At 42.3% G+C, this 25,721-nt stretch overlaps 8 protein-coding genes across 8 annotated transcripts; 4 read left to right on the top strand and 4 right to left on the bottom strand.

The window, feature by feature from the left end:
* Window positions 1-67: 67 nt before the first annotated feature.
* Window positions 68-3,064, top strand: V1516DRAFT_688985 (uncharacterized protein). The gene is made up of 3 exons (XM_066923794.1): window positions 68-350; window positions 404-1,277; window positions 1,330-3,064. Exons 1-3 carry the CDS (start codon window positions 248-250, stop codon window positions 2,933-2,935), a joined length of 2,583 nt encoding a protein of 860 aa, XP_066780241.1. The 5' UTR covers window positions 68-247; the 3' UTR covers window positions 2,936-3,064.
* Window positions 2,958-4,497, bottom strand: V1516DRAFT_646036 (pyridoxal phosphate-dependent transferase). Its single transcript, XM_066920185.1, has 3 exons — window positions 4,336-4,497; window positions 3,590-4,264; window positions 2,958-3,543 (listed from the first exon to the last, which is right to left on the bottom strand). Exons 1-3 carry the CDS (start codon window positions 4,428-4,430, stop codon window positions 3,087-3,089), a joined length of 1,227 nt encoding a protein of 408 aa, XP_066780240.1. The 5' UTR covers window positions 4,431-4,497; the 3' UTR covers window positions 2,958-3,086.
* A 188-nt stretch (window positions 4,498-4,685) lies between these two features.
* On the top strand, window positions 4,686-6,565 carry V1516DRAFT_662125 (chaperonin Cpn60/TCP-1 family; the record flags this gene model as incomplete). The annotated part of the gene is made up of 5 exons (XM_066920420.1): window positions 4,686-4,710; window positions 4,827-4,890; window positions 4,938-5,008; window positions 5,058-5,152; window positions 5,201-6,565. The coding sequence occupies 5 exons, from the start codon at window positions 4,686-4,688 to the stop codon at window positions 6,563-6,565; spliced, it is 1,620 nt and encodes a 539-aa protein (XP_066780239.1).
* A 16-nt stretch (window positions 6,566-6,581) lies between these two features.
* Window positions 6,582-7,220, bottom strand: V1516DRAFT_669273 (HRDC-like protein). The gene is made up of 3 exons (XM_066921152.1): window positions 7,135-7,220; window positions 6,940-7,080; window positions 6,582-6,890 (listed from the first exon to the last, which is right to left on the bottom strand). Exons 1-3 carry the CDS (start codon window positions 7,138-7,140, stop codon window positions 6,636-6,638), a joined length of 402 nt encoding a protein of 133 aa, XP_066780238.1. The 5' UTR covers window positions 7,141-7,220; the 3' UTR covers window positions 6,582-6,635.
* Window positions 7,221-7,297: 77 nt separating this feature from the next.
* On the top strand, window positions 7,298-11,030 carry V1516DRAFT_646029 (trypsin-like cysteine/serine peptidase domain-containing protein). The gene is made up of 6 exons (XM_066920184.1): window positions 7,298-8,042; window positions 8,094-8,151; window positions 8,197-8,359; window positions 8,410-8,529; window positions 8,573-8,799; window positions 8,849-11,030. Exons 1-6 carry the CDS (start codon window positions 7,438-7,440, stop codon window positions 10,985-10,987), a joined length of 3,312 nt encoding a protein of 1,103 aa, XP_066780237.1. The 5' UTR covers window positions 7,298-7,437; the 3' UTR covers window positions 10,988-11,030.
* On the bottom strand, window positions 11,001-12,180 carry V1516DRAFT_669265 (uncharacterized protein). The gene is made up of 2 exons (XM_066921151.1): window positions 11,659-12,180; window positions 11,001-11,598 (listed from the first exon to the last, which is right to left on the bottom strand). Exons 1-2 carry the CDS (start codon window positions 12,106-12,108, stop codon window positions 11,038-11,040), a joined length of 1,011 nt encoding a protein of 336 aa, XP_066780236.1. The 5' UTR covers window positions 12,109-12,180; the 3' UTR covers window positions 11,001-11,037.
* Window positions 12,181-13,178: 998 nt separating this feature from the next.
* On the top strand, window positions 13,179-23,309 carry V1516DRAFT_89241 (uncharacterized protein). The gene is made up of 10 exons (XM_066924354.1): window positions 13,179-15,092; window positions 15,144-15,515; window positions 15,574-16,162; window positions 16,214-16,327; window positions 16,381-17,080; window positions 17,130-17,194; window positions 17,251-17,348; window positions 17,406-17,624; window positions 17,675-23,180; window positions 23,236-23,309. The coding sequence occupies exons 1-10, from the start codon at window positions 13,260-13,262 to the stop codon at window positions 23,268-23,270; spliced, it is 9,531 nt and encodes a 3,176-aa protein (XP_066780235.1). The 5' UTR covers window positions 13,179-13,259; the 3' UTR covers window positions 23,271-23,309.
* V1516DRAFT_688978 (WD40-repeat-containing domain protein) lies at window positions 23,240-25,644 on the bottom strand. Its single transcript, XM_066923793.1, has 2 exons — window positions 24,730-25,644; window positions 23,240-24,676 (listed from the first exon to the last, which is right to left on the bottom strand). The coding sequence occupies exons 1-2, from the start codon at window positions 25,513-25,515 to the stop codon at window positions 23,348-23,350; spliced, it is 2,115 nt and encodes a 704-aa protein (XP_066780234.1). The 5' UTR covers window positions 25,516-25,644; the 3' UTR covers window positions 23,240-23,347.
* Window positions 25,645-25,721: the final 77 nt, after the last annotated feature.

Below are 25,721 nucleotides of genomic sequence, written 5' to 3'. Positions count from 1 at the left end.
AAGATTGGGATAAATTCAGTAGTGCGGCGACAAACATCAACAGAAACAGATCTCTCTGTCTGCTTGAATCCAGTCGAAGGGCAAGTTAGATTTCTTTAAATCACTCTGTTTCTGACGTTAACTTGCTCTAAAGCTCAATTAAACCTATATTTCAATATCTATCTGCTATATCAATACGCGTCGTCCAAGAGGAGCGCCATTCCATACTGGGTCAAAGTATCTTCACTGTTGATGAGGTTTCGCCAATATGAAAATCGAAGAAAACTCAGACGTTGACTACTATGGCATTCTCAATCTTTCAAACATGTCCTGCTCAGCAGAAGAAGTTAGAAAGGCCTATAAACGCTTAGGTAAGTTGCTCATATGCAGCCTGAATCCATATGGCATTAACCGCCATCATCAGCTCTGCTCTATCACCCGGACAAAACTGGAAATCATCCTGATGCGAGCGAAAAATTCAAGGCGATTTCCGAAGCAAATGCAGTTCTTTGCGATCCCACAAAGCGTGCGATTTATGATAGCGTGAGAAGGCGTGCTCAATCAAAAAAATCAACTTATTCTTCTGCTTCGGCCTACAACCCAAATTATCAGGCTTATGCAAGTCCTTATCGGCGAGAAACTCAATCCCATTCGTCAAACAAGTTCTATAGCAGCACAAGAATGCCTCATGATTATTACAGAAATAATAGTGGAAATTCGTACAGCGGCTCTCCCAAGACTCCCCGGCCAACCTCTTATGCGGGCACTTCCACATATACTCCTGGTCATTCACAAAAGACGCGTTCCTCAGCTCAGTCGGCCTATACAGCGACTCATGCGTCTAATGATTCCTCTTCCAATAGTTCGAATCCAGCGACTAAGCATGCACCTACTGCACCAAAGTCCAGCGTTAAGTTCATGAATCGTGATCAGAACTGGGGTAATTCGAAAACTTCTTATTCATTTAGCTATTCAGACCAAACATCTACTAGAACGACCAGAAATACCACGAAGGAAGCATTCACTGAAAAAGTGACACCAGATAAGACTTCTGCTAATTTGGACAGCTCCGGTTCTTTACGGCCTAAGTCTACTTACTCGTACACTCCGAACGAGCGAACTTACGTCCGGCCGATCCACCCTGCTTCTATAGTTGACAGTGACTCTCCGACAGCTAAATCAGCGGCAAATAACTCAGAAGATTTAAAAGCTGCAAATCGTCCTGAATCATCTAAATTGCCAAAAAATGATAACGTGCCAATCAAAGTGTTCTCATCGTCAAAGTTTAATTCGACCAAGCAAGTGACTCCTTCGATGAATTTTAATTTCTGAAATTGCTAACATGACTAGTCGCGATTCAAAAATAGATAGTTCTAGGACGCCTTTAGCTACTACACCGGTGAACTTTATGTTCGGAAAGACCAGCAGTACTTTTACTGACTCAGGTAAAGTGCCTTCTTATACAGCTAGAGCTAATACTACGTCTACACCTTCGGCTGGCGCACAAGAGAGAGCAAAATATTTTATGTACGATGACGATGTGCAAAATATTGAAACTCTTGACGATGATGATGATATTGACCTCGATCTCGAAAATGGGATCCAGGTCGATAGGAAATCGAAAAAAGACCATGAGGGTTCTGCAGGAAGATCCGATTATATCGAAGACTTTGCTCGAAAAGCTGACAGTAGACCTCACGATCAACGCCAAAATGAAAACCATTCAAATATCAACGACCAACTGAAAGCCGCTAGATCCAACGGAAGAACTCATCAAATTAATGTTATTAATGTTTCTGACACTGAAGGAGCAAATGCGTCAGAAGATGAAGAATTCTCAGAGGAATCCGCAGATACAGATACAGAACCTGAAATTTTTGATGCGCGAAAATGGGAAACCAAATTTAGAGAGGAACCTGTTCTTGAGCAGCTTACTCCTAATCCACTGGAATCACGACGATTATGGAGTATGATGACTTCTACCGTGCGACAGAGATCAAGATCAAAAATGATGGCGCAGCACCGAACCCCCCTACCTGAGATATCCCCTGGAACTGCTAAGCAGCCTACAGACGAACTATCTCAAAAGCCAGATAGAGTGAACGAAATACCAGTGACAACGAAGACGACCATTTCGGGACAAAGCTCAACTCTTCCAGATTTTCAGGCCAAATACGTGAGTCCTAAGAAGCCGATTTCACCGCAAAAACGAAGGGAGCGTTATAGAGCGCGCTCTCCTAATAAATCACACTATCAGCATACTGCGGATATTTTCTTCAGTGACTTATTTAACAGCATTCCGTCTATGAACCAGGAGAACATGGCTCAAGGTGCTGAGTCTACGAATTCAATTGAGACGGGGACTGCTGACTCAGCGACAGCAGCTTCCAGGTCAAAGAATATGGCAGCGAATCCAGTTTTTGCAGGAGTCAGTGACGATGATATTCCTATGGATTCCCCTAGAGGGACGGCATCAAAGGCAGCAGAAGTGGCGAATGAAAATATAAATGCTGCAGAAGGCGAAGCAGCACTTCCTTTTGATCGAAATGCGCCTATTGAAAATTTGTTTTCGCAGGCTCGAACTACAAGTGAAACACAAGAGATTGACTATCACAATTCTGCTGCGATATTCAACGTTACCCCGCCCGAAATTCCAGTTCCACCATCAATTCATGCGACGGAAATTGAACTCGCAGATTACTGGCAGCGAGTTTTAACATATCAATCTCTCTGGAATGAGTATCAATTAAAGGTTACATTGTATTTTCGAGAGCGTCAAGAAGCCGATAGTAACCACTCTTTGCAGATTTTATCTGACTCTGGGAAATTGGATGACTACATCCGAGTACTGCAACAAGATGAACGAATTCGTGCGTTGTGGGATGCAGCGCTGAAATCGCATAAGGAAGTGATGGTGCAGTTATTAGGGGTTCGAAGAATGCAAGAGGGATGGTGAAGTGATTATGGAGTGAGGGTATATCAGTTATGTAAGATATCTGGAGTGAGCTCGATTGCGAAGCTATAATTTGAATCATAGAATAAATTACATTACGATACTGCAACAAAATATTTCGATCCGAATCAAACAAATTTGCAGAACAATAAAATCAGGCCTTATAAATCTCCATAAGTGCCTCTCGTATCTTCTCCAGTAAAATAGTGTTTTCCTCTCCAGTTCCAACAGTGATTCGAAGAGCACCTAAGCAGCCGTACTCTTTACCTCTGAACCGAACAACAACGCCTTTATTCTGAGCCAAAGATTCATATAACTTGTTGGCGACAATATTGGAAGGCTGCCCAGCTGGCTTGTCAAGAATTTGGACAAGCAGAAAGTTGGAGTCATGGCCACCGATAAAATTACCGATACCTGGAATAAGAGGAAGCTCACGCAGCAGTCTGTCTCGCTGAGTAAGAATGTAGGAAATATTTTTCCGGACATTGGACAGACTGGAGACGGAGAGGCCCTGTATAGCGAGTTCACTAGTTATTGTAGAGACATTATACGGTGCCTTGACAGCGTTGAGAATAGTTGCAATAGAGTGAGAGGTATACGAGATACCGAATCTAAAAAGTTAGGGAAATGTGCTACCAGAAATGGAATAAAATGTACCTAATACCCGCCATTCCAAAAGCCTTTGACAAAGTTTGCAGGACAATCAAGTTGTCGTACTTCGTAACCCATGGAGCGAGTGAGCTTCCAACAGGCGCGAAATCAACATAAGCCTCATCCACGACGACAATTCCGTTCCAAGTAGGGTGCTTGAGAATTTTTTTGACAGATTCTCGATCAACCAAACTGGCAGTTGGATTTCCTGGTGAACAGAGATACAACAAGTGAATGGACGGGTCGTTGGAGAGAGCTTCCATGACGGCGTCAGTTCTAATATCAAATCCATTGGCGGGATCTTGTGGAACTTTGACTACTTCGATATCGTTGATCTGAGCAGAGACAGCATACATGCCGTAAGTTGGTGGACAAGTGAGCATTTTGTCCTTTCCTGGGGAACAAAAGCAGCGAATAATAGTGTCGATGCACTCATCAGAACCGACACCAACATAAATATTCGCTGGTTTGAGCGGTTCTACCACTTGATCGTCCTTAATTGGCAGATTGCGCAGATTACAAATTAGTTGTTTCACCTCTTCCTGATGAGGGTCAGGATATCTGTTCAAGCCAGCAAGAGTATCTGAACTGATCACGGAGAACTCTGCAGACTCAGTGTTTACAAGCGCAGGTCCGTAGGCATTCTCATTGGCATCAAGTAGAACTCCAGTTTTGTAGTCGCTAGAGAATTAGTGAATGGAATTCCCATGTAAAAAGGAAATAAAGACAGATTGGTTTAGATAACTACTTACTCTCGGGCACACCGATAAGGCTCCAAAACATAGATATTCGGCCTGGTGATAGCTTTAAGATTAAATGCTGAAGAACTTGAGTTTTGTATAGTCATTGAGTCAATCGTACAATCTTAGAGAGCTATCTTAAGACTATAAACAATCCATTATAAGAGAGAATTGTCCTAATTGTAATAGTAATTCAAGTGTGCGCTCGACTAATATGATCAGTCTAGGATACACGTGACAATTTTCAGAGGCACTTGTAGCAGGACGCGTTTTTGAAAAACCTTTCCTTCTAGCAGCGAACCGTGAGTGCTGAATAGTGTGAAACATAGCAGACTGTTCTAGTGACCTAAAACTTCGATAAGATGCAGGCCCCTGTTATTGTGATGAGTAAGTTCAATTGATTTTTTTTTCTCTTCAAATTTGGGAGATTTGGCGAGATTTGGCGAGATTTGGAGGTCTGGCACGAGTAAGAGATCTGTCAAGTTTACTAACAATTTTTTAAGATGCTGGCGCGGAGCGTCAAACAGGTCGGCGTGCACAAATCTCTAACATTACAGCGGCAAAAACGTGAGAATTTTATAAAATAGCTGAATCGCGCTAACGATTTCGTCAAGGGTTGCGGATATTATCCGGACATGTTTAGGACCGAAGGCAATGCTGAAAATGCTCCTAGATCCTATGGGTGGTGCGTGTTTATGTAGGACTTATTTGTCATAGCAAGCTAATCTTCAAAGGAATCGTACTTACAAATGATGGTCATGCGATTTTACGAGAAATCGAGGTGTCCCATCCTGCAGCGAAATCAATGATCCAGCTAAGTAGAACTCAGGTGCGTTTGTCACAGTATGGTGGTCTCGGCTGTCCTAACAATGTACAGGACGAAGAGGTCGGAGATGGAACTACAACCGTCATTATTTTGGCTGGTGAAATATTGGCTTTTGCTTATCCTCATATTGAACGAAACATACATCCCGTTGTTATTATCTCTGCGTTCAAGCGCGCTCTAACTGATGCCCTCGAAATCATCACCGAGATTTCTCTTCCAGTCGACGTCAATGATGATAAGCAAATGCTTAGCATAATCTCTTCGTCTATTGGTACCAAATTTGTTGCACGATGGAGTCCATTGATGTGTAATCTTGCACTTCAAGCTGTTCGTACAGTATCGGTTGAGAGCAATGGTCGCCGCGAAATTGACATAAAGCGCTATGCCAAAGTCGAGAAGATCCCAGGAGGTGAAATCGAAGATTGCAAAGTTTTGGACGGTGTGATGCTCAACAAAGATGTGACGCATCCCAAAATGCGTCGAAAAATTGAGAATCCTCGTGTGATTCTACTTGATTGTCCACTTGAATATAAGAAGGGCGAATCGCAAACCAACATTGAGATTACCAAAGAAGAAGATTGGGCACGAATACTTGAGATTGAAGAAGAGCAGATCAAATCGCTCTGTGATGTCATTTTGTCATTTAGCCCTGATCTTGTCATCACTGAGAAGGGTGTTTCTGATTTGGCACAGCACTACCTTTTAAAAGGCAATGTAACTGCGCTACGACGTGTGCGAAAGACGGATAATAATCGCATAGCTCGGGCTACGGGAGCTACGATTGTGAATCGCGTTGAGGATTTGCGTGAAACGGATATTGGAACTCAATGTGGACTGTTCAATATCGAATTGATTGGCGATGAGTACTTTACGTTTTTGACAAGATGCAAGAACCCGACGGCTTGCACAATCATGCTGCGAGGACCCAGTAAGGACATATTGAATGAGATAGAACGTAATTTGCAAGATGCTATGTCTGTTGCAAGGAACGTATATTTTGAGCCTAGGCTCTCACCTGGAGGTGGTGCAACGGAAATGGCTGTCAGTGTACGCTTGGCGGAGAAGGCAAAGAGCATTGAGGGTGTTGAACAATGGCCTTACCGATCAGTGGCAGAGGCAATGGACGTTATTCCGCGTACTCTTGCTCAGAATTGCGGGGCTAGTCCGATAAAGGTTTTGGCTGATCTTCGCGCGAAGCATGCCCAAGGTTTACATACTTTTGGTATCAACGGTGACAACGGTAAGATTGTCGACATGAAAGAGTACGGGGTATGGGAGCCAGAAGCTATTAAGTTGCAGAGTATGAAAACGGCAGTCGAAAGTGCATGTTTGCTATTACGTGTAGATGATATTGTCAGTGGAGTTCGCAAGCAGGGAGGAGGGTCGGAAGCACCAGCAGGCGCCTCACCTCAGTAAGATTTTTACGTAAATATTCAATATTGTAATATACATGATTGATTAGTAAGGACAAAGGAAGAAGTTGAAGTCAGTTGGAAACAGGATGAAGATATTTTGCAACAAGTTGTAGCATGTTATTACCGTCTTGCTCTGTGAATCTTTGCTCGAACTCCTCGACAAGACTGCAGAGAAGTGCTAGCGAAGACGGCGACTGGTTAACTATCTGCAACTTTTCTGCTTTTTCGAGTTCAAACACGGAAATCTCACTCAAAAAATTATATATATCCGAGTCTGTCTGCTGCGAAGCCACTGAGAATGTGGTATTGGACATGTACCGTTGTATCTAGCTGCTATAAGAGTTTGATTTGAATACACAATTTCTGCCAACTCACCTCAAGCGCCACAGTTTCCAAATTTTCATTGTTCAATGCTGAAGTCTTTCGACTTGCCAACTGTTTCTGCTTTTGTTTGATTTCGGACAGATGTCTGAAGACCTCTGCATTGCAGAGTAGCTTTTCACGGGGATTTTCAATCTGATTGTCAGAGCTGGAGGAAAAGAGAAATGAAGATAGTAACGAAGCATTTACCTTCATTCTGGTATATATGATAGATTGTTAAGAATATGAATATTTCTCAGATTATACATCATGCATCTCTATATGTAATATAATTTAGTTGAATGACGATACGGCGAATAAGAATATAATTAAAGTTGGGATATTGGGACAATTTTTTTGCAATTCATCGCCATATTCAGACATCCAACGAGGTAGCTAATTTTGTAACCTATCACAGAGTTGTCTGGGATCGGCTATATTCTCGCTTTTCTTTGAAGGAAGATTAGGAAAAGTGCCCGAATCTCACGGATAATCGGACTGAGACCATCCAAAATGGACCAGGACCAAAGAAACAAACGGAAAGGTTCTTCGCCTGCTCAGAGTTTTCGGTCGAGCAAACGAACAGCCGTAGAGGATTCTGACTCGGCTATGAATACAGATGATACCAAGATGAATTTGGGCCAGGATTTGTTAAGCCAAAATTTTTCGGTGCAAGACCAAGACGATCAAAACGACTTGTCCGCCGGCAGCGAAATGTTAGAAGACCAACTCTCGCATCAACTAGATGTTTCTGAATCTCCGCTAGAACTGGCTCACATTTATGGAAACACGCCATCTGAAGACATAGAAAAACTTGTTGAGACTTCATCTGAAGTTTCTGACTTTGATTTGCCAGTTGTAGGCAACGGCCATCGAAGAAATGGACCGTATAGCAGCGGTTTTGATCGTACCGTTTCCGGTTCCTCAAAATCTGAGACCAAACTCAACATTACACTTGGCGACTCCGTCGAATGGCAGAAAACTATTGAACGCGTAGTGAAGAGTGTGGTTTCTATTCAGTTCGCTCAGGTTGCGAATTTTGACTGTGACAATGCAGTTGTCAGCGAAGCAACCGGATTTGTTGTCGATGCTGAACGAGGACTAATAATGACAAACCGGTACGTTCATTCCTCCGTCAATGTACCCGCTGTTTTCCTAACCTTAGCTAGTCATGTCGTTGGTGCAGGTCCGTTCACTGGCTTTGCTGTTTTCGATAACCATGAGGAGGTGAGCCCAAAGCATTTCTTTTATTGCTTTTACTAACATGACTAGTGTGATGTTTATCCATTATGTAAGGTTTCTGATTTTTTACATAGCGCTCAGCTTACGATTTTAGATCGTGACCCTGTTCATGACTTTGGCCTTTTAAGATTCGATCCTAAAGCAGTGAAGTACATGAAAATCAGTGCACTTCAGCTGAGACCAGATCTGGCGAGTAAGCAACATCTTTTAGATTGTGCTTCAAATTCTTATTGTGATTTCTAGGCGTTGGAGCTGAAATACGAGTCATTGGTAACGATGCCGGTGAAAAGCTGAGTATTTTATCTGGTTTTATAAGCCGACTCGACCGGAACGCACCCGATTATGGAGATCTTACGTATAATGGTAAAGTTACTTGACTGTTTTTATCTCTTTGGCTGACGAGTAGATTTCAATACCGAATATATACAGGCTGCTGCTAGTGCTAGCGGGGGCTCTAGTGGCAGTCCTGTCGTGAATATTGATGGATATGCTGTTGCAATTCAAGCTGGCGGCAGTAGTGAATCGTCCACGGATTATTTCTTACCACTGTACAGAGGGCTGCGGGCACTTGAATGTGTACAAAGAAAGGAGCTCATAACAAGAGGAACCATACAAGTTCAATGGTATCTAAGGGTCAGTGATTATTGAGGCAATTATCAAAAATAGTATGTAACAATTCTAGCCATTTGATGAATGCCGCCGTCTTGGACTTAGATCAGACACGGAGTCCCTTATTCGAGATAAATTTCCTGATGGTATCGGTATGCTAGTTGCCGAAACTATCCTTCCTGAAGGGCCATCTCATAAACTCATAGAGGAGGGAGACTGTCTAGTCAGTGTAAATAGCGAAATGTTGACAAAGTTTGTTAGACTTGATGAAATTCTGGATTCTTCTGTTGGTAAAACGATCACAATCGTCATTCAGCGAGGTGGACAAGATAAAGAAATTTCAATCACTGTCGGAGATTTACATGCTATTACTCCTGATAGATATGTTGAAGTTGCAGGAGCAACATTTCACAATCTTAGTTATCAAGTGGCCCGATTGTACGCAATCCCGGTTCGAGGAGTTTATCTTGCCAATCCGGCGGGTTCATTTCGACTTAATCGCGACCGTGGTTGGCTAGTACAAAGCATAGACAATAGGCCAACAGGGAATCTCGACGAGTTCATAGAAGTTATGAAGAGCATCCGAGATCGCCAGTGGGTTGTTCTAACTTGCATCAATGTTCAAGATATGCACAGTACAAGCACAACGATTTCTTTTATCGATAGGCACTGGACCGAAGAATTTCGGCTGGTTGTACGAAATGACCAGACGGGATTATGGGATTTTCAACATATTTGTGATCCTCTGCCTCCACTTGCGCTACAGCCTAGGTCGGCCACTTTTACAGAGATTAAGAATTCCAATATTGCGAATGCTGCCAAGCTGATTCGCAGTTTCGTTAGAGTGACATGTCTACTTCCTATCCTAATTGATGGTTTTCCGAGATCTGCGAAATACGGCCAAGGACTTGTTGTCGATGCTGAGCGGGGACTAGTACTGGTTGCACGAAGTATTGTACCTTATGATTTATGTGACATTATAATCACAGTCGCCGATTCAATCTTAGTTCCTGGAAAAGTTGTGTTTCTCCACCCTTTACAAGGATGGACCATTGTATCGTACGATCCTGCGTATGTAGATGCACCTGTGGAATCTGCAGTCTTGTCACAGGAAACTATTCAGCGCAATTGCTCCACCATTTTTATGGGCTTTAGTTCCAAGAGTCGAGTTCTTGTTGCACGGACGTCAGTGACTGACATTTCGACGTTGACAGTTGCCCCTAATGTTCAGACGCCTAGATATCGAGCGATCATGGTCGACGCTATTACAGTTGATACTGTACTAGGCAACCAATGCGGTTCCGGCATCCTAGTGAATACTGATGGAGTAGTTGAGGCGGTATGGCTGACCTTACTGGGCGATCATAATCTAAATACAGGCCGGGATTCTGAGCATTGTGTAGGGATTAGTACAGCAAGTATGTATGACATAATTTTTAAGCTGCGCAGGGGAGAAACTCCATCATTAAGATTACTGGACGTCGAGTTGAACTCGATACAGATGAGTCAAGCACGAATTCGAGGGGTTTCAGAAAACTGGATCAGCAAAGTCGAGCAAGCAAATACGGAGCATCATCAGCTATTTGCCGTCCGGAAAATTGTTTGTGGAGATGTCAACCAGACGCTAGAGGAAGGCGACGTCATATTATCTGTGAATGGCAAGACTCTGACGAGAATATCTGAGTTGGATATGATGTACGATAATAAGACATTGAATATGGACATTATCCGACGCGGCGAAGAACAGAAGGTGATAGTACCTACAGTATCTACGGAACATTTAGAAACCGACAGAATTGTTATTTGGTGCGGAGCGATTATTCATGAGCCACACCATGCTGTTCGTCAACAAATTCGCGAATTACATTCTGGAGTTTATATTTCCGCCCGTGTACGTGGTAGCCCGGCATATCAGTATAGTCTTGTACCCACGTATTTCATCACACATGTGAATGGACAAGCTACGCCGGATATATCTACATTTTTAGGAATTGTCTCATTGATTCCTGATAATACGTATGCGCGACTTCGGATTGTGTCCTTCGAAAGTATTCCGTTTGCGAATTCAGTGAAAAGCAATTTGCATTACTTTCCAACGCTGGAAATGGTTAAGGATAAATGCCAAGCAGGCGTTTGGAAAACGTACGTCTATAAAGACGGCGTTCGAAGTGGTGATAATCCAAGCGTGCTTTCCGAAACAACGCATAATTGAGAATGTAATAGAACACTGTAATATATTCGATCTACTAGGATAATTTAGATTCAAAGCCACTCCAGAAGCTGTTTTGTAAGGTCATAGACACTCTGTTCGAGCGAAATATATTCCAACCCAAGTTCTTTGATTGACTTAGAATTGTCTGAACCAAAGATCTCATCAGACGTAAGTTCAGGCGTCTCTAGCTTCGTGGGAACCTTCCCTTTAAGTTCGGGGAACTGCTTCAGAAGGTAGTCACAAATTTTTGCGTTGGAGAAATTTCCAGCAGATACAAAGTAGCGCTGATTCTGAGCAGCAGGTTTCTCGATCGCCAGAACATGGGCAAGAGCAACATTGCGAACATCGACCCAGAGAGGAACTCGTGCATTAGGAATGACATCTTTGCAAGAGCCGTTGATCAGGGCCCAGATCGAGGCATTGGATGTGTTGATCGTTTCAGCGGATACTTTATGGAGCATCGGTCCCCAAACAAGTGGAGGATTGATGGTCGTAACAGTGAAGTTGGGCCTTTCCTTCTTGAGGAAGTCCCAAGCAGAATTTTCAGCAAAGGTCTTGCTAGCACGATAAGTTGTAGCGGGATTATCTCCAATTGCCTCTTCCCAGGTAACCTAGAACTCGGTTAGGATGTTTACTGTGTCAGGAGATATGGCTGGACAAGACGTTCTTACTGGGTTAACATCCTTCTCAGAATAGAGATATCCAGGACGGTTGCCTCTTGAGGCGTCAATGATAGCAGCAAAGCTAGAGGTAATGACGACCTGCTTGACTTGAGGAGCATAAGCCTTGGTGGCCGTCAGAACAGAAAGAGTTCCCTTCATGGCAGGATCCAAGAGATCTTTGACAGGGTCCGTGACTTTGAAATGGAATGGCGAGGCCGTGTGTATAATGTAGTCAATTCCAGGCAATTTAATGGCCTCATCAAACGCTTTAGGAGCTGCGATATCGGGAACAATGACGAAGCTGAGCTTCGAATCGGCAGGATAGAGCGATTTGAGAAAATCCGCCTTGGTCTGGTCGCGTACTGTAGTGATCACCGTATATTCTTTCTGGAGCAGAAACTTTAGAACCCAACCAGCAATGAAGCCGGATCCACCAGTTAGAAGGACTGTAGGAGACATTTTTTGGCTTTATGATGAGGATGGTATTTTATGAGATATTGACGGAATACTTCTGAAGGTTTATCTTGCGAAGCACAGTTATTGGATTTTATATCCCGGTCGAATTCAGCCCGACATACGGGGATAGACGGAGATTGAGGGCTTAGTGGACCACGGACTTTAGTTATGATAGCTAGTGCTAAATATTAAGACTCTGCTAATCCACGGCTAAAGTTGGAATCTTGATTGAACTGAAATTAGAATCATAATATACTTTATATTATTTCAATCCAGTGAATCCAATTTCTTATTTGCACGACACACTTCCAATCGAGATCTACAAATCTAGGTGTACAACTGACATTAGACCTAATTCCAGTCAGTAACTAAGAATTCAATCCAGGAACAAGAGAGATTGGACGGCAGCTGTAGTGGATTTATACTATAGCAGTATGCTATAGTTGAACGGCATAGCATATATGGAGGTCTTTACCAGAGGTAGTACAGCACGGCCAGTACCATCACAACTGCAGTTTGAACTGCAGAACGACAGATCAGAAAGTAGAGGATTCTCATGAGCATCAGCTTCGACGAGCTGGGTTTAGTATTAGAGTCTAAGACTCGTTTTCATCATGTAGTCGCGAAAAGGGGTGAGAATTATTTCAATTGAGGATCAACTTACTGCACTGTTAGTCGTTGCGAACTTCAGTGACGAAGATAGGGCGACTAGCCTCGACAATTACCTGTCGTTACAAAATGTGATGTGATATCTAAATCTGCGCAGCACTGCATAGTACTATATGTTGCTCGCTTTGTTGTATCCACGCTTTATTACAATTTTTTCAAAATACAATTTTTGTTAAAAAAACAGGGAGTCCGGTACTAAAATATTTTCAGATCTAAACCCACTCCCAACATACCACGTGATCAAATCCAGCTCGGATATCCCATAGCCTGCGGACCGGCAGAGCCAGAGATCATCATTCAAAATCTCGCTGCTCTCATTTGACATTTGCTCGGTCGAAGAAATTTGCAAAAGCACTGGAGATGTTTACTTTACACTGTTAACCGACAAGTCAGAACTTTTCCCAGTTCTTAACTTGACTACGTATAGCTCTAATCTTGAGATTCCAGAGACTTTGATCTCCATCCCTAGACAATCATAATCGGTTATGGCGACCGATTCAAGCTCAGAGTTTGCATCGATCTCTCTTCATGCTAATCAGGGATTTAGCTGGATCTTTCTTGTCGAGCTCATCGTCTCCGGTATCATCGCTCTGTTTGTATTATTCTACTTCAATCGTGTATTTGCGTCTTGCGTCTCTCTATCCATAAGGTGGTATACTTGGCACAAGTATCATGTCTTTCTGGATGTTCGTTCTATACAAATATCATTTTTAGGGGGCCGTTTGTTTTTCAAGGATATCCACTACGTTGGAACAAACGAAGCCATCTTCGCGGTACAGGGTCACATAACTTGGAGATATTGGCTCAGTAGAGTACGAAAGTCAAGTCTCTTGCGCAATATAGCTCAGTCAGACGAAAAAGACAAAGAATCTTCTCTTCCAGCGCGATTGCAACTTTCAATTGATGGCCTGGAATGGTTTGTCTATAATCGGACTCCTGCATATGATGCGGAACTTGAAAAGCTTAGTCGTGCTGCCAATATGACGACTTCCAAGAATTCACCTGATCCGTGTTCATATCAGGCCTCGGATACCTCCACAGAGTCCATACCCAACAGCACACAATCCATAAATATCTTTTCCACTGAAAAAAAACCTCATATCGGTTCAAGTAGCGTGCCCTCCACATTCTTGTCAAAAGGTGATGGCTCGCTTAAGCATAATGTCGGATCTGAATTCGAAAGCTTTCCCATCTCTAATCAAGATTTGAATAAGGACGATCATATATCTCGCGTTAATGTGCTCTGTTCAGAAACTTCTTCAAAGTCAAATTTGTTTTTAGATCTCTTCCCAATCGACATACATTGCCGAACCGGCGCTGTCATTGTCGGAAACGCCTCTACTCCTACTCTAGTCATTGGCCATTTCACTAATGCTTCCGGATCTGTGGACCCGAAAAAATCTCGTTCTTCATTGGACAAATATAAATGGTCATATGACTTTGATTTTGAGAGCCCAAGCATAAGAGTAAAGGACAATTTTGACTTTGTCCAGGCTGAAGAGTCTAATGATCTAACCGCTCCTAAAGCCGACAATGATGAGTGGCTCGGCAAACATAGCTACAGCAAGTGGCAGAGTTTTTTGGAATTTATCTCTTTTGCATTCCACAAGCATGGAAAGGCTCCCGCTAGTACTCCAAGAACGGCATGGCATGGCTTGGATAGATATTTTGATGATAGTCAAGATATGCAAGATGCTGTCTACCATCGACTCGAAAATTATGCAAAATGTACTTCAGTATTTGACGCTGAAAAGCTTAAGGTTGATTTTTACTATGATGTTGCTGGTGTGGTACCACCAACTCCGGATCCTTTACCTCAGGGCCTCGGGTGTGAAATTGACATTGGAAACGGCGGACTTCCTCCTCAGATGGGTGTTGATATACTTCTGAGTGGGGCTTTAATTCAATATGGCCCGTGGGCTGATAGACAGCGCCAGCTATTATTTGACATGTTTATGCCGTCAGCCAAAGTTTACAGCGAACCTCATAGGCGACTGAAATCTGGAGAAATGCGCGAGCACACTCAGATGAAACTTTATGTCGAACTGGATGACAACACGATCATCAGGCTTCCGACAAGAGAACCTAGCAAAGATTCTGAATTTTACAAGTTTCGGAGACAGTACGAAAACGTCAATGGTATTCGCTCATTTGGTTGGATAGAGCTCAAACTGTCTGAATTCTCAACGGTCGCATACACGTCAGCCTATGTAGCATGTCCGGAAGGAGTCAGGAACTTCTTTAATGCAGATTTGAATGGCCTGGAACTGAGATCTAGTGTTAATCATGAAATATTTTGGAAGTCTCAGAAAATTAACGTATGATGATGCTGTCATTAGAATTCTTGTCTTAAACTAAGATTAATTTAGATTATTGCCGATCTATCGAATCCGCTGCAGTGGAATGGTCATGCTAACTGGATTTTTGACTGCGAAGCTGCTAAATCTTCTACATTTCTGCTGCGAGAGCATATTACCATTATTTCTGACTTAATAAGTGATTTTACTTCGGGGCCAGGAGTTCTGTACGAGCAATTTGTGCCTAGAACTTATCAATTCAATTTCACTCTTCTTGACTTAGTTCTACACCTCAACGTTAATGACTCAAACATCATTAGTAACCCTACTGATTTTGACGATAATGTTTTTCTTACTCTGTCTAGCCCAAAGTTACTGGCTTCTGTTGAGGTCCCACTGACTCAGATCGCCCCGTTGGACACGACAGTGAAATTTCTACTAGAGGTGAGTGCAAATAGAATGTACGGCGTTGCTTTGGCTTATCTGACGCAACTTTTTGCAGACGGAATCAGTCGGACTTCGCTTAGATGCTCCTAGTTGGCACACTTATGCTTCTTTTCTAGGTTCCAAAGAGCTTGGTATTATAGATCAGTTACGAGTCGATGGATCTATGATTTACGTCAAATCCGATGTCACCTCACAAATCGATACAATTTCTCTTGATATTTCTACTGAATCTACGGTATTGATCCTTTATGGATTTGTAATTCGGTATTTAATGAATGTCAAGAACAATTATTTTGGTGAAGACGTACATTTTAAAACCCTTGAAGAATTCACCCGAGAGGCCAATTATCGCAGAAACTACATCGGTGAAGATATTGATGCAGGCACGGTCTTACGTTCTGACTATTCCTCCAACTTGGACTCCGAAAATGAAGATCAAGAAAGTTTGTCACCAGACGACCAAAATGACTCGAATAAAGGTAGTTACGAGGGCTCTACAGAAACTCAGTCGGATGTTACGGTTACTTTCTCCACTAACAAAGGCTCGATTATTTTACCGCAGAAAATTTACTCGGCCTCTTCACATCTAAGATTAGATCTGGATATGTTTGATGTTGATCTTCGCTTCACAAAATACTATATGGGTATAATGCTTCAATACATATTTGCAATAAACTACTAACACCCGTTCCTAGATCTTCAAATTAATATTAGTCCTATTAGAGGATTTGCGTTTGATGTTCTGCCTGCTGTTGTCCTTGATTCTGCAAAATCAGATATACGTTCTGATCCTGTTATTTTCATTGATGGTGAGAAATGTCTATCTTGCTCTTTGTGTGATATTCTAATAATTATTTTTCAGGGATTTCCATATATGGCCATCGTATGTTTGGTCTTTTACCGCCGGAACTAACCTACGTTTGTAACTGGGATTTCGATTTGGGGATCGTCTATATCGAAGGTAGCCCTCTGCTGTATGAACGTCTGGGAGATTCTCTGTCAGCTTTTTCGCATACTTTTGCAGATGGTGAAAATGCGTTACTGAAAAATGAGCCTCTACTTTATGACGTCACGCTTTTGCGTGTCAATATTCCATCTGTTCGATCATTAATGCATACTGAAAAGTCAACGCTAGAATTTTTGTTACAAGAGATTTCTATCCAGCTTAATGATATTTCACAAGATACTTACAACTCAAAGATCTTATTCAGCATTTCGGATGTTGCATTTTTATGTCGAGAACGACAGCAGCATGGCAATGAAGATACCAAAATTCTTGCATATTTTAACACCTCCTTGAGAATTTCCAATTATGAACAAAAGGAACAAGCTCGCGACCGAAGGCAAAAGCAACAAGATCATATTAGAACAGAGGATTATATGTTTGGTCGATTTGCTTTTGCTTTGGATCCATTGATGGAGTCGTCAGTGTCTGACGAAAAAGTAAATTCCTTTCAACAAGAACTGCCCATTTTGCTTCCACTCCCACCCATGCCGATACCGCTAGTTGAACTCAACTCTCAGTCAAAATATTGGGGAACTGGAAGTGAATCTTCAAATCAGTATGATGATAATTGTTATTTTTGAACTGAACTTAGCTGATGGTTAAAGATCCGTTGTTTATCGTGGTGCTGCGGCGAGCAAATATGGTCAGCGATGTAAGCAGGCGTATATGAGTATGCTTATGTCTATCTCTACAATATTGATTGAAAATGCTAACCAGAACTGTTAGATTCATATTGTTTTTCTTGTATATCCGCCACTGAAGAAGAAAAAATTAATTTCAGGAGCAATTTCATGCCACCGTATTCTTGCGTGACTGCATTCAAGGTACCGACAATAAATTAAGTATGAGACACATGTAATAGCTAACATCATTTGCGAAAGGATATCGAGGCGGTAAAGGCTGGTTACAAACGGAAATTCTATAAGTTTGAATCAATGTATGACGCAGAAGGTGATGATGATGGAACCAAGCACATCCTCGAGAATGATAGACCTAGTGTTGACAACTATATCATTGACTTTGTGGGTGGCATAAGCGGATTTCTCTGCGTGGAGGCTGCTGAGACGATAATTGATATCATTGATGGATTAAGCCGGCCGGTAAGTATCGACTCATCAAATCTAATTATCATTGATCACTTACTCGATAGGATATTATTTCGATGCTTGACAGTTTACAAATCAGAATTTTCTCTCGCTTAAAGTCAAATTTGAAATCTGTCAATAGCATTTTGAGTTTGAGAGTGAATATTCCAGGCTTGTTCGTTCAATATGGAGCGATCCAAAACAGATTTACTCAATCCATTCTTAGCCCACCAAGTGTACAAATGGAGGAATGTGTAGATATTGAAATGGTTGGTATTTCATTTGTCATGAATGTTGTGGAGCGAAGTTTAGTCAGTGAGGGCGAGGTGGTCCGCCGCAATCCCATTTTTCGGAAATCTACTCTACGTCTCGATCTTTCACATTTCAACATTTCCCTTGTTGGCGAGATCACAGACATGGCTAGTGCGCCCCTCCAAATTGATATAGATCAAGTGGGATTTTGGTGCAGTACTGGAGAAGGCGAAGATGCAACTTCTATCATCCTTAGAAGTTTTAATCTCACCGTTGACAGCTCAAAATTGAGCTGGACTGTGAATGTTCTTTTCCGCATGGTCACTCCTTTAATCCCGTTATCCGCTAGGCTCGCTGTAATATCTGAAGTTAAGAGCAATCGCATGAAAAAATTGATTTACTTGATTGCGCTGGCAAGTAGCAGATATGAGATTGCCCATGATCCTGCTTTTCTCACTCGCCCTGCTTATGTTCTTCGTTCCTCAAGAGCTCATATTCGGGCAAATGATAGCTGGAAACTACTTTCTCGACTACGCCACATTGTGAGATCTCTTCCTTCAACGATTCTGGAAGATCTCTACCGCGATTTGTCGAATGAGAATTTTTTTGCTCCCTTGGATGCGAAGGAACAGACCGTGAAAGTACTATCAGATTGGAGGAGTTGGGAGATGGTTGATATTTCCACTTGCTTTATATTTGGAAACGTGTTTGACAATGAAAGCAAATATTTAGAATTGCAGCCTTCATTGACGCATTCTAGTTTTGTCATCGAAAGAGTCTGCATTGAACTAGAAAGAGAAAGGAGTTCGAACATTATTCGACTGGACTCTATAAGTTTAACTCTGGACTCAGTACTTCAAGCTAATAGTTTGCATTTGGAACGAAATTCTGATTTCTCGCCCGTTATTCCGGAACAATCTACGGAGAACTTTGATGTTACGATTGGATTCGACAGCATAACAACTGAATTAGAACTACAAGAGATTCTAACCCTTTATAACGATATCAGGCCCATTGTCGAAGTACAGCTTCCAGAACTTCAAGAAACGGTAATCGCAACAAGGGGCAGGACCCCCAAGGCTGAGAACTTACATGGCAAGTCTGTGGCCAAGTTGTTTATATCTATTGCAGTTCATTCTTCGATAAAGCTTTCTATTCAGAGCACTAATTTAGGGATTAATATTGAGACTGCCGCAATTGAATCTAGCATCGTTGCAAATAGCAAGGTTTTTCGAAATCAAGTGGAAAATATACAGAATAATCTTCCTCCTTCATCCGTTTGCATGAAGGCAAACTCCATCAGGTTTGACATTGTTGATCCTAGCGATCTACCACAGAAAACTTTGTTCACATTTTATGTGGATAGTCCCTCGGTGTGGACATGTGTACCCAGTGTTGCGCATAGAGAAGTGCGCTCGCTGGTACAGATCAGAAAAATCCATCTTCACATTCGGGAAGATTTTATCGGTCTAAGCGATTCAGTAAATCGAGTACTCGAAAAAGAGATCTATCAAGTTTTGGAACTGATATCTAAATATAGAGCAGCAGATTTACCAGAAGAGAGTCCCAGTGTCATTGAACAGTCAAGCAACAAGTCAATTTTCGGTGGACTCTCTTCGAAAATCTCTGGAGTCACTCTGGATCTGCAATCTTATACTATCGGTATAAATGTTCTGCCCTCCTTAGTGTTCATGATAAAGGGATCATTCGTGAAATTGCTGTATACTGAATTAACTGATCATGTACAATCTGTTTCTTTTGAGGCAGATGAGCAGATTTATGAAATTTGGCAGCGCAAAAAGTCTCGACAGGTCCGAATAACACAATCTCGGTTGCCTCGTTTTACAATCATCACACGTATTGAAGACTCTCAAAAGATCTCGATGAGGTTGAACTTCAAGTCTATTGTTTTTGATGTTTCTTCATTCCCAACTTTATCAAGTGTGCTTTCTGGAGATGTTACCAAAATGGAGCTTGTTCAAGCACAACAGAGTTGGCGATGGACCACAGCTCAAATTCGAAAACGAATTCAGGTGAAATCATCTAAAGCAGTATCAAGCATCAAAGATCCTTTAGATCTGTCTTGGAAATTATCTCTTTATTTCAAATCTGTTACTCTTGCGGCTGCAGATGAATCCGCAGAGTCACGAGTTGAAATGGAACTTAGCGAAATCAAAGTTGTTTGTCGGGCAGACACTGTGATTGCTCAAACTGATGCAAAAGTCTCGGGTTTGTTTGTCAATGCAAATATTCCCAACATTGGGATCTTCATTCATAACCAAAAATTCAAGACCACTAAGTTTCAGATATTACAATCTTGTCTTGCGTTGTCAGTCAAATCCGCTGAAAATATAAGTAACCCAGACGGTATTGCGGTTCATGAGGTCGCGCTCACTAGTGATAGATTGCATTTAACGTTATCACCATATAGTTTTACATTGATGGTAGAACTACTTAGTCAATATGAGCAGAAAATATCTACTATTGATTTACCAGATTTCAATATTTCTCACAATCCAAATGCAACCGTTGAGAGTGAGTCACCTGGTAACTTATTCCGTGGACCTATTCGGATCAGGTTCTTAGATTGCAGAATTAATTGGCTGTCCGATGAGTTTCCGGACACAGCGCGGCCATTCCATCTCGCGGTCCGTCTCGAACAGATTACTTTGAATTGTAATGGCGATGGTTGGGTGGCTATGCAGATAAAAAATTTCGGAGTACAAGCGCAAGATTCGCTTAAAATTGATGATCTGGGTACGAAATCGGCTATTCCGAAATTCAGTTCGGCCATTTTGAACGAGATTTCGCTTGAAGCAGCTTTCAATTTGAACAAAGATAGTTCTCTACGATTAAATATGCAAAGCTCGTCTCTTCAGGTGAATGTAGTGACATCAGTGATCACAGCCTGTCAGGCGGTGGTCGCATCGCTGCTAGTAAGTGCGAAGTCGGCAACTGAGAAAATCCAAGATTACAAGCATCGAGCTGCTGCACACCATCAAACCGTATCACCTGGTTCAAATTTGGAAGAAGGTTCAGCTCCGCTCTCACCCATTCTATTCAGACGTGTGACTATCAAAAGCGATTTTGCTGGTGCCAAGATTAATTTCTACGGTGCCACTAGAGCAAAATATATTGAGCTCAATGCTGATGGAGAATCACGACGACCATCTACAGGGGCTGATACGTATTCCGGACGCGCTGCTTCCAATAGTAAAGTGTCACCTCTTTCGGGACTTGTCGGAACATTACGGGTTCCAGGAGTTCATGTTGTGGGGAATTATGCTGTTTTACCCACGCGTAAAACGCTCAGATCGGAAATTTTCATTGAGCCTTCCAAGAATGAGGTTGAGCCACGAGTCATGCCTGCTGTGATGGAGATGATTGAGAATTTTAAGAGCAATGTACGCGAGAGAAAGGATATAATATTACCAGAGACAGCGCCATCTAGAATTCCACCGATTGCTACAACAGCGAATGAGTTAGTTGGAGACGTTGATCTTAGTGTAGCCTTGAGAATTGGACGACAAGAGTTTTCTTTGAGCTGTGAGCCGATTGCGAAGGTTGCCGCCCTTGCTTGGTTCGATAGTTTTTATGTGACTTTGAATACTTGCGAAAAGCTTTCTGAAAAGAAATTTCTAACCTTCACGGCACAAGTAATAAACTTGGAAGGACATCTACGACACATTTATTCACGAGAATCTAGTGCAAATATGTCTATTGGAGATATCACGCTAACAGTAATGTCGGATCAGAGGATTCACAAAGGCACAGGGATCACGGGTGTTGGAAAAATTGATTCAGTTAGAGGATATTTGAATCTTAAGCAGAGTCACGACTTGCTTTTGTTCCAAGACATTTGGAGTCCGAATAATAATCTTGATTTATCATCCGGAAAGAGCAAGTCAGCAAATGAGAGGGCCGAATTATTAGTTCAACGGTATCATCGTGTATCGTCCACAAGTGCTGTTCCTTGGTCAATTCATGTAGCCGTTTATAATATCCACGGCCAACTAGATATGGGACAACTGCTTGGAAAGCTCGACCTACATTTAGATGAAATTTGGTTATCTTCACGCAAGACGTCAGATTGGGAGCAGCATTTGGCTTTTGGAATCATCAAATTGATTGCTGAGTCGAAAGGTCGGCTGGGAGGCCGAGTTAAAATCACTAACGTGAGAGCGAACAGTGCGATTAGATGGGATACAAGAGAAGATGGACAATTTGGAATTCCATTAGTCCAGATCGCTATGGCGTTGGCTCAATTAGAAGCGCGATTATTTTTTGATTATCGACTCTTTTTGATCTGTGCGGCTACCGACTTGGAGTTTACAATGTTTAACCAGCAGAAGCATGGTAAAAATGAGAATGATAAGCTTGTTTGTGTTTTTGATTTTAAAAGTATTAATGTCTATCTGACTGTCTTGGCTCCTTCAAACATCATGGCCATTGTGAACATTGTTGAGCGGATTAACACAGAGCGAGTGCTTTCGTATCAAGCAGTGCTACGAGATTCGCAGCGATTTAAGATTATTTCACCAATTAAATCTGCTGCGCCAGATGAAGTGGGCACTTTAGATGAGGATCTTGATATTGGATTACTTCGGCTTGGTACAGAAGTCAATGTTAGAGTGAAAACTGTTTCCGTTAATGTTTTTCCAAGCACTTTGGCCGATAGTGAGATTCTCAAAGTTGAAGCAGCCAATATGAGTGTCAAATTTGGAATCAAGGTTGTTGCGGAGAAAATTGAAAGTCATCTTGAGCTGATGCTTGGCCAATTTTTAGTCGCGTTATCAACAGCTAAAAAAGTGAATGAAGACGTTGATGACATAAATATCGACGAGTTTATGTTGCATAGTAAGGAGGCCAAAGGAGGCACGATATTACGCATTCCGGAAGTTAATGTGATGATGATTACAATGCAAAGAAAGGATGAGATGAAGCAAGTGGAGTTTATTTACAAAAGCTCATTTGATGGGCGAGTTGATATTGGATGGAATTTAGGATCGATCAATTTCATTCGAGATATGTGGAATACGCATGCACGAGCTTTCCGGACTCACCAAAGTAGTCCTACAGATACAACCGATCTACATGTGCTCGAGTCTGAGGAGCTAGAAAAGAAAATCAAAGACGTTCAGTTAAACAAAAAATATACCTATATTCCTCTTGAGCCTCCGATCATTGCAACACCGCAGCTTAAGGATATGGGTGAAGCCACACCACCGATCGAATGGCTGGGTTTAAACCGCGATAGATTACCTGGATTGACCCATCAAGCTATTGTAGTGACGTTGCAGTCATTGGCTAGGAAAGGAGGTAAGCGAATCGTTACAATTGGGTTTTGGCGAATTAAATTACTAATCGTGACTAGAAACGGCATATTCAAATGTATTAGGACAAGCCTAGTAATATTTTGTTAGAGAAGATAATATACATATTTTGAGACTACCAAATTTGGTTTCATCGATGGCAAGATATTGCATTCAGACGATTTTCTCGATTTCATAAATGAGCATGACTTCGGTTGGGATACCTTCCCACCCTCTGTTGCCACCGGTCGAGATCATGTACTTTCCAGTTTGATCGATGAGGATATCTGAAATCATACCACCATGATGTCCAGGGATAATTAAGAAAGGAACTTTTGAGGTGACACTTGAGTTTGTAAATGATGATGAGGAGGAAGAAGAAGCTTGGAGATCGTATAACCGGATATTGTCATACGAGGCACAAACGATATGTCGACCGTTTGGCATAGGGGTGACGCATGAGACGGGACCTGAGTCAGCTGGCAGTTTGAGAGATCGGGTGGGTTTTGCGAAGGAGGAGTGGAACGAATATTCTTCGACGATACCGTTTCGACGGCCGAAATAAAGAGAGTTACCATCAAGAGACCAGCAGGCGGACATGCACCAAGGTGGAATGCCATGCTGAAGAGGGATTTCAGCTATGCAAGAAGGAGCTCGGCGATCCCAGATTTTTGCTTTACCGTCGATGGAGACAGCAGCAAAAATATTATTAGAGAGGGAAGTGCGTGCATCGGAGTTGGTTATAGGAGAAGGAGAGCTTGGTGAGGAAGATATGTCGTGGGTATCGTTTGATCCATTCGTGATGCCATTAGTTACAGTTGTGGATTTTTGCGATGACAATGAAGATTCATGTTCACTGCTAGGCTTTATGGACGTAGGATGGGAACTGGACGGAGAGGTTTCCCTAGTAGGAGACGATTGGTGGGGTATAGGAATCAAAGTGGATGGCTGTGAGAGTAAAGGTTGATTTTCTTGTTCGTAGATAGGTGCGGGAGTAGGTGATTCATGATCAAGCGGAAATGAGCCCGGTAGAGATTGGGCAGAAACAACGTCATGATCCATTAGACTACTACTTATGGCTGGTTTCGAGTCTGTCTCCTCGTCATCGTCTTCACCAAACAACGATCCTAAATCCGAATCTTCTCCTGCCGTCGCAGGACCTGACAAAGTATTCAATTTTTCTGTTGCAGCTTGCAACTCCTTATTGAACCCATTTCCAATAACCATGTCGTTGTGATTTCTATTTGGCTGGATTGCGACTGTATTTGCACCTTCCGGTCTCCAAGCAATGGCACTGATCTGGCCCGTAGAGCCTGAAAATTCTCGAGCGATGGAACCGGTATTCAAGTCCCATTCGTATATATTCTTATCCCATCCACCGCTTATGACCAATGTTTCATCGTGATTAAGTCGTAAGACAGAGACAGCAGAAGTATGTCTTTTCAAATGCGCGTGGATGCGGCCCTCGCCATGTCGAATACTTTGAAGGGTAATTCCACCAGTCTAAATATTGAATTAGATTAGAAGTGTAAAACAACAACATAAAGGGACGATACTTCCAGGCCTGCAAGGAGCCATAGCGATTGTGATTGAACGGCCATGGCATACACAGGACTTGTCTTCATATCGGGAAGTTGGTCCTGACCGGTGATTGCTTCATCGGGGGGATATTCGTAAGGAATTTCGTTTTCCCAGTAGGAAAGCAAGACACTGGCTTTCGTGATACTGTCCGCAAAAGGATGTTTTTGTGCAACGGTCAATGCTAGTTTGCCGTTGATGGAGGCAAAGAAATCAAACTTCCGGATGAAGCCATCCTGTCCTCCGGTGAAGATCCAGCGCATGGACTGCGGCAAGTCGACGCAGTTGATGGACGTCGACATTGGAGCTGCTACGTAAGGAGCAATGTCATAGGATGGACAGGTGTCGAATCCAGAAAGAAGACGAGACGTGGAGAATTGGCGCGAGTGGGCATAGGAATATAACCAAACGGGAGCAGATAGAGTATTATGGTTGGTTTCTGTCTGAGTTCGTGTTTGGGTTTGTGTAAGTTCATCGTCTTGTTCAGCGTCTATATCGCCATCAGGCTCAACTTCATCTGCCTCTTCATCGTCGTCGTCTTCTTCCTCGCCGTCAGCAGTTGCGTCCATATCAACATCTCCGTCCTGGTCCTGGTCCTGGTCAACCTCAGCTTCTCCATCTTGATCTCCTTCGCCGTCTTGATCCTGATCTGGATCTTGATCTTGATCCTGGTCATCAGGTTCGGGGTCTCCATACGACTCGCGTCGATCAATCAAATCATCGTCCTCTTCCGAGCGGTCCATCACAATGTCGCCGTCGTCCATATTGGTTTAACTTCACAGTTTGAGATTAATTGTGTTGAAGTTCGAGGATGACATGCCGCTCGGTGTTGTTGTACTTATGCGGCTTACATATACTCAAATGAAGGTAGTATAATATTTTTTTAGACTTTGTGGACAATAATCTGATCAACAACAATAATCCAAAACCCATTCTATTCTATTTATCCTTTTATTCTATCCCAATCTAA

The sequence above is a fragment of the Lipomyces oligophaga genome (genome assembly GCF_038497815.1).
Source record: "Lipomyces oligophaga strain CBS 7107 unplaced genomic scaffold V1516scaffold_1, whole genome shotgun sequence".
In the NCBI taxonomy this organism is placed as follows: domain Eukaryota; kingdom Fungi; phylum Ascomycota; class Lipomycetes; order Lipomycetales; family Lipomycetaceae; genus Lipomyces; species [Lipomyces] oligophaga.
The sequence above is the reverse complement of the archived record's forward strand: the minus strand, read 5'-3'. Positions and strand labels throughout refer to the sequence as shown.

Excerpts from the sequence above, each read along its gene's own strand:
- V1516DRAFT_688985 (XM_066923794.1), top strand. The coding sequence starts at position 248 with ATGAAAATCGAAGAAAACTCAGACGTTGACTACTATGGCATTCTCAAT. Across the intron at positions 351-403 it reads AAAGGCCTATAAACGCTTAG|CTCTGCTCTATCACCCGGAC; the intron begins GTAAGTTGCTCA and ends CGCCATCATCAG. Across the intron at positions 1,278-1,329 it reads TCAAAGTTTAATTCGACCAA|TCGCGATTCAAAAATAGATA; the intron begins GCAAGTGACTCC and ends TAACATGACTAG.
- V1516DRAFT_646029 (XM_066920184.1), top strand. The coding sequence starts at position 7,438 with ATGGACCAGGACCAAAGAAACAAACGGAAAGGTTCTTCGCCTGCTCAG. Across the intron at positions 8,043-8,093 it reads GGACTAATAATGACAAACCG|TCATGTCGTTGGTGCAGGTC; the intron begins GTACGTTCATTC and ends AACCTTAGCTAG. Across the intron at positions 8,360-8,409 it reads GCTGAGACCAGATCTGGCGA|GCGTTGGAGCTGAAATACGA; the intron begins GTAAGCAACATC and ends TGTGATTTCTAG.
- V1516DRAFT_89241 (XM_066924354.1), top strand. The coding sequence starts at position 13,260 with ATGGCGACCGATTCAAGCTCAGAGTTTGCATCGATCTCTCTTCATGCT. Across the intron at positions 15,093-15,143 it reads GGAAGTCTCAGAAAATTAAC|ATTATTGCCGATCTATCGAA; the intron begins GTATGATGATGC and ends AGATTAATTTAG. Across the intron at positions 16,163-16,213 it reads CTTCACAAAATACTATATGG|ATCTTCAAATTAATATTAGT; the intron begins GTATAATGCTTC and ends ACCCGTTCCTAG.
- V1516DRAFT_646036 (XM_066920185.1), bottom strand. The coding sequence starts at position 4,430 with ATGACTATACAAAACTCAAGTTCTTCAGCATTTAATCTTAAAGCTATC. Across the intron at positions 4,265-4,335 it reads CCTTATCGGTGTGCCCGAGA|CGACTACAAAACTGGAGTTC; the intron begins GTAAGTAGTTAT and ends CTAATTCTCTAG. Across the intron at positions 3,544-3,589 it reads TTTGGAATGGCGGGTATTAG|ATTCGGTATCTCGTATACCT; the intron begins GTACATTTTATT and ends CTAACTTTTTAG.
- V1516DRAFT_688978 (XM_066923793.1), bottom strand. The coding sequence starts at position 25,515 with ATGGACGACGGCGACATTGTGATGGACCGCTCGGAAGAGGACGATGAT. Across the intron at positions 24,677-24,729 it reads GGCTCCTTGCAGGCCTGGAA|ACTGGTGGAATTACCCTTCA; the intron begins GTATCGTCCCTT and ends TTCAATATTTAG.
- V1516DRAFT_669265 (XM_066921151.1), bottom strand. The coding sequence starts at position 12,108 with ATGTCTCCTACAGTCCTTCTAACTGGTGGATCCGGCTTCATTGCTGGT. Across the intron at positions 11,599-11,658 it reads CTGAGAAGGATGTTAACCCA|GTTACCTGGGAAGAGGCAAT; the intron begins GTAAGAACGTCT and ends ACCGAGTTCTAG.
- V1516DRAFT_669273 (XM_066921152.1), bottom strand. Across the intron at positions 6,891-6,939 it reads TGGAAACTGTGGCGCTTGAG|ATACAACGGTACATGTCCAA; the intron begins GTGAGTTGGCAG and ends TATAGCAGCTAG.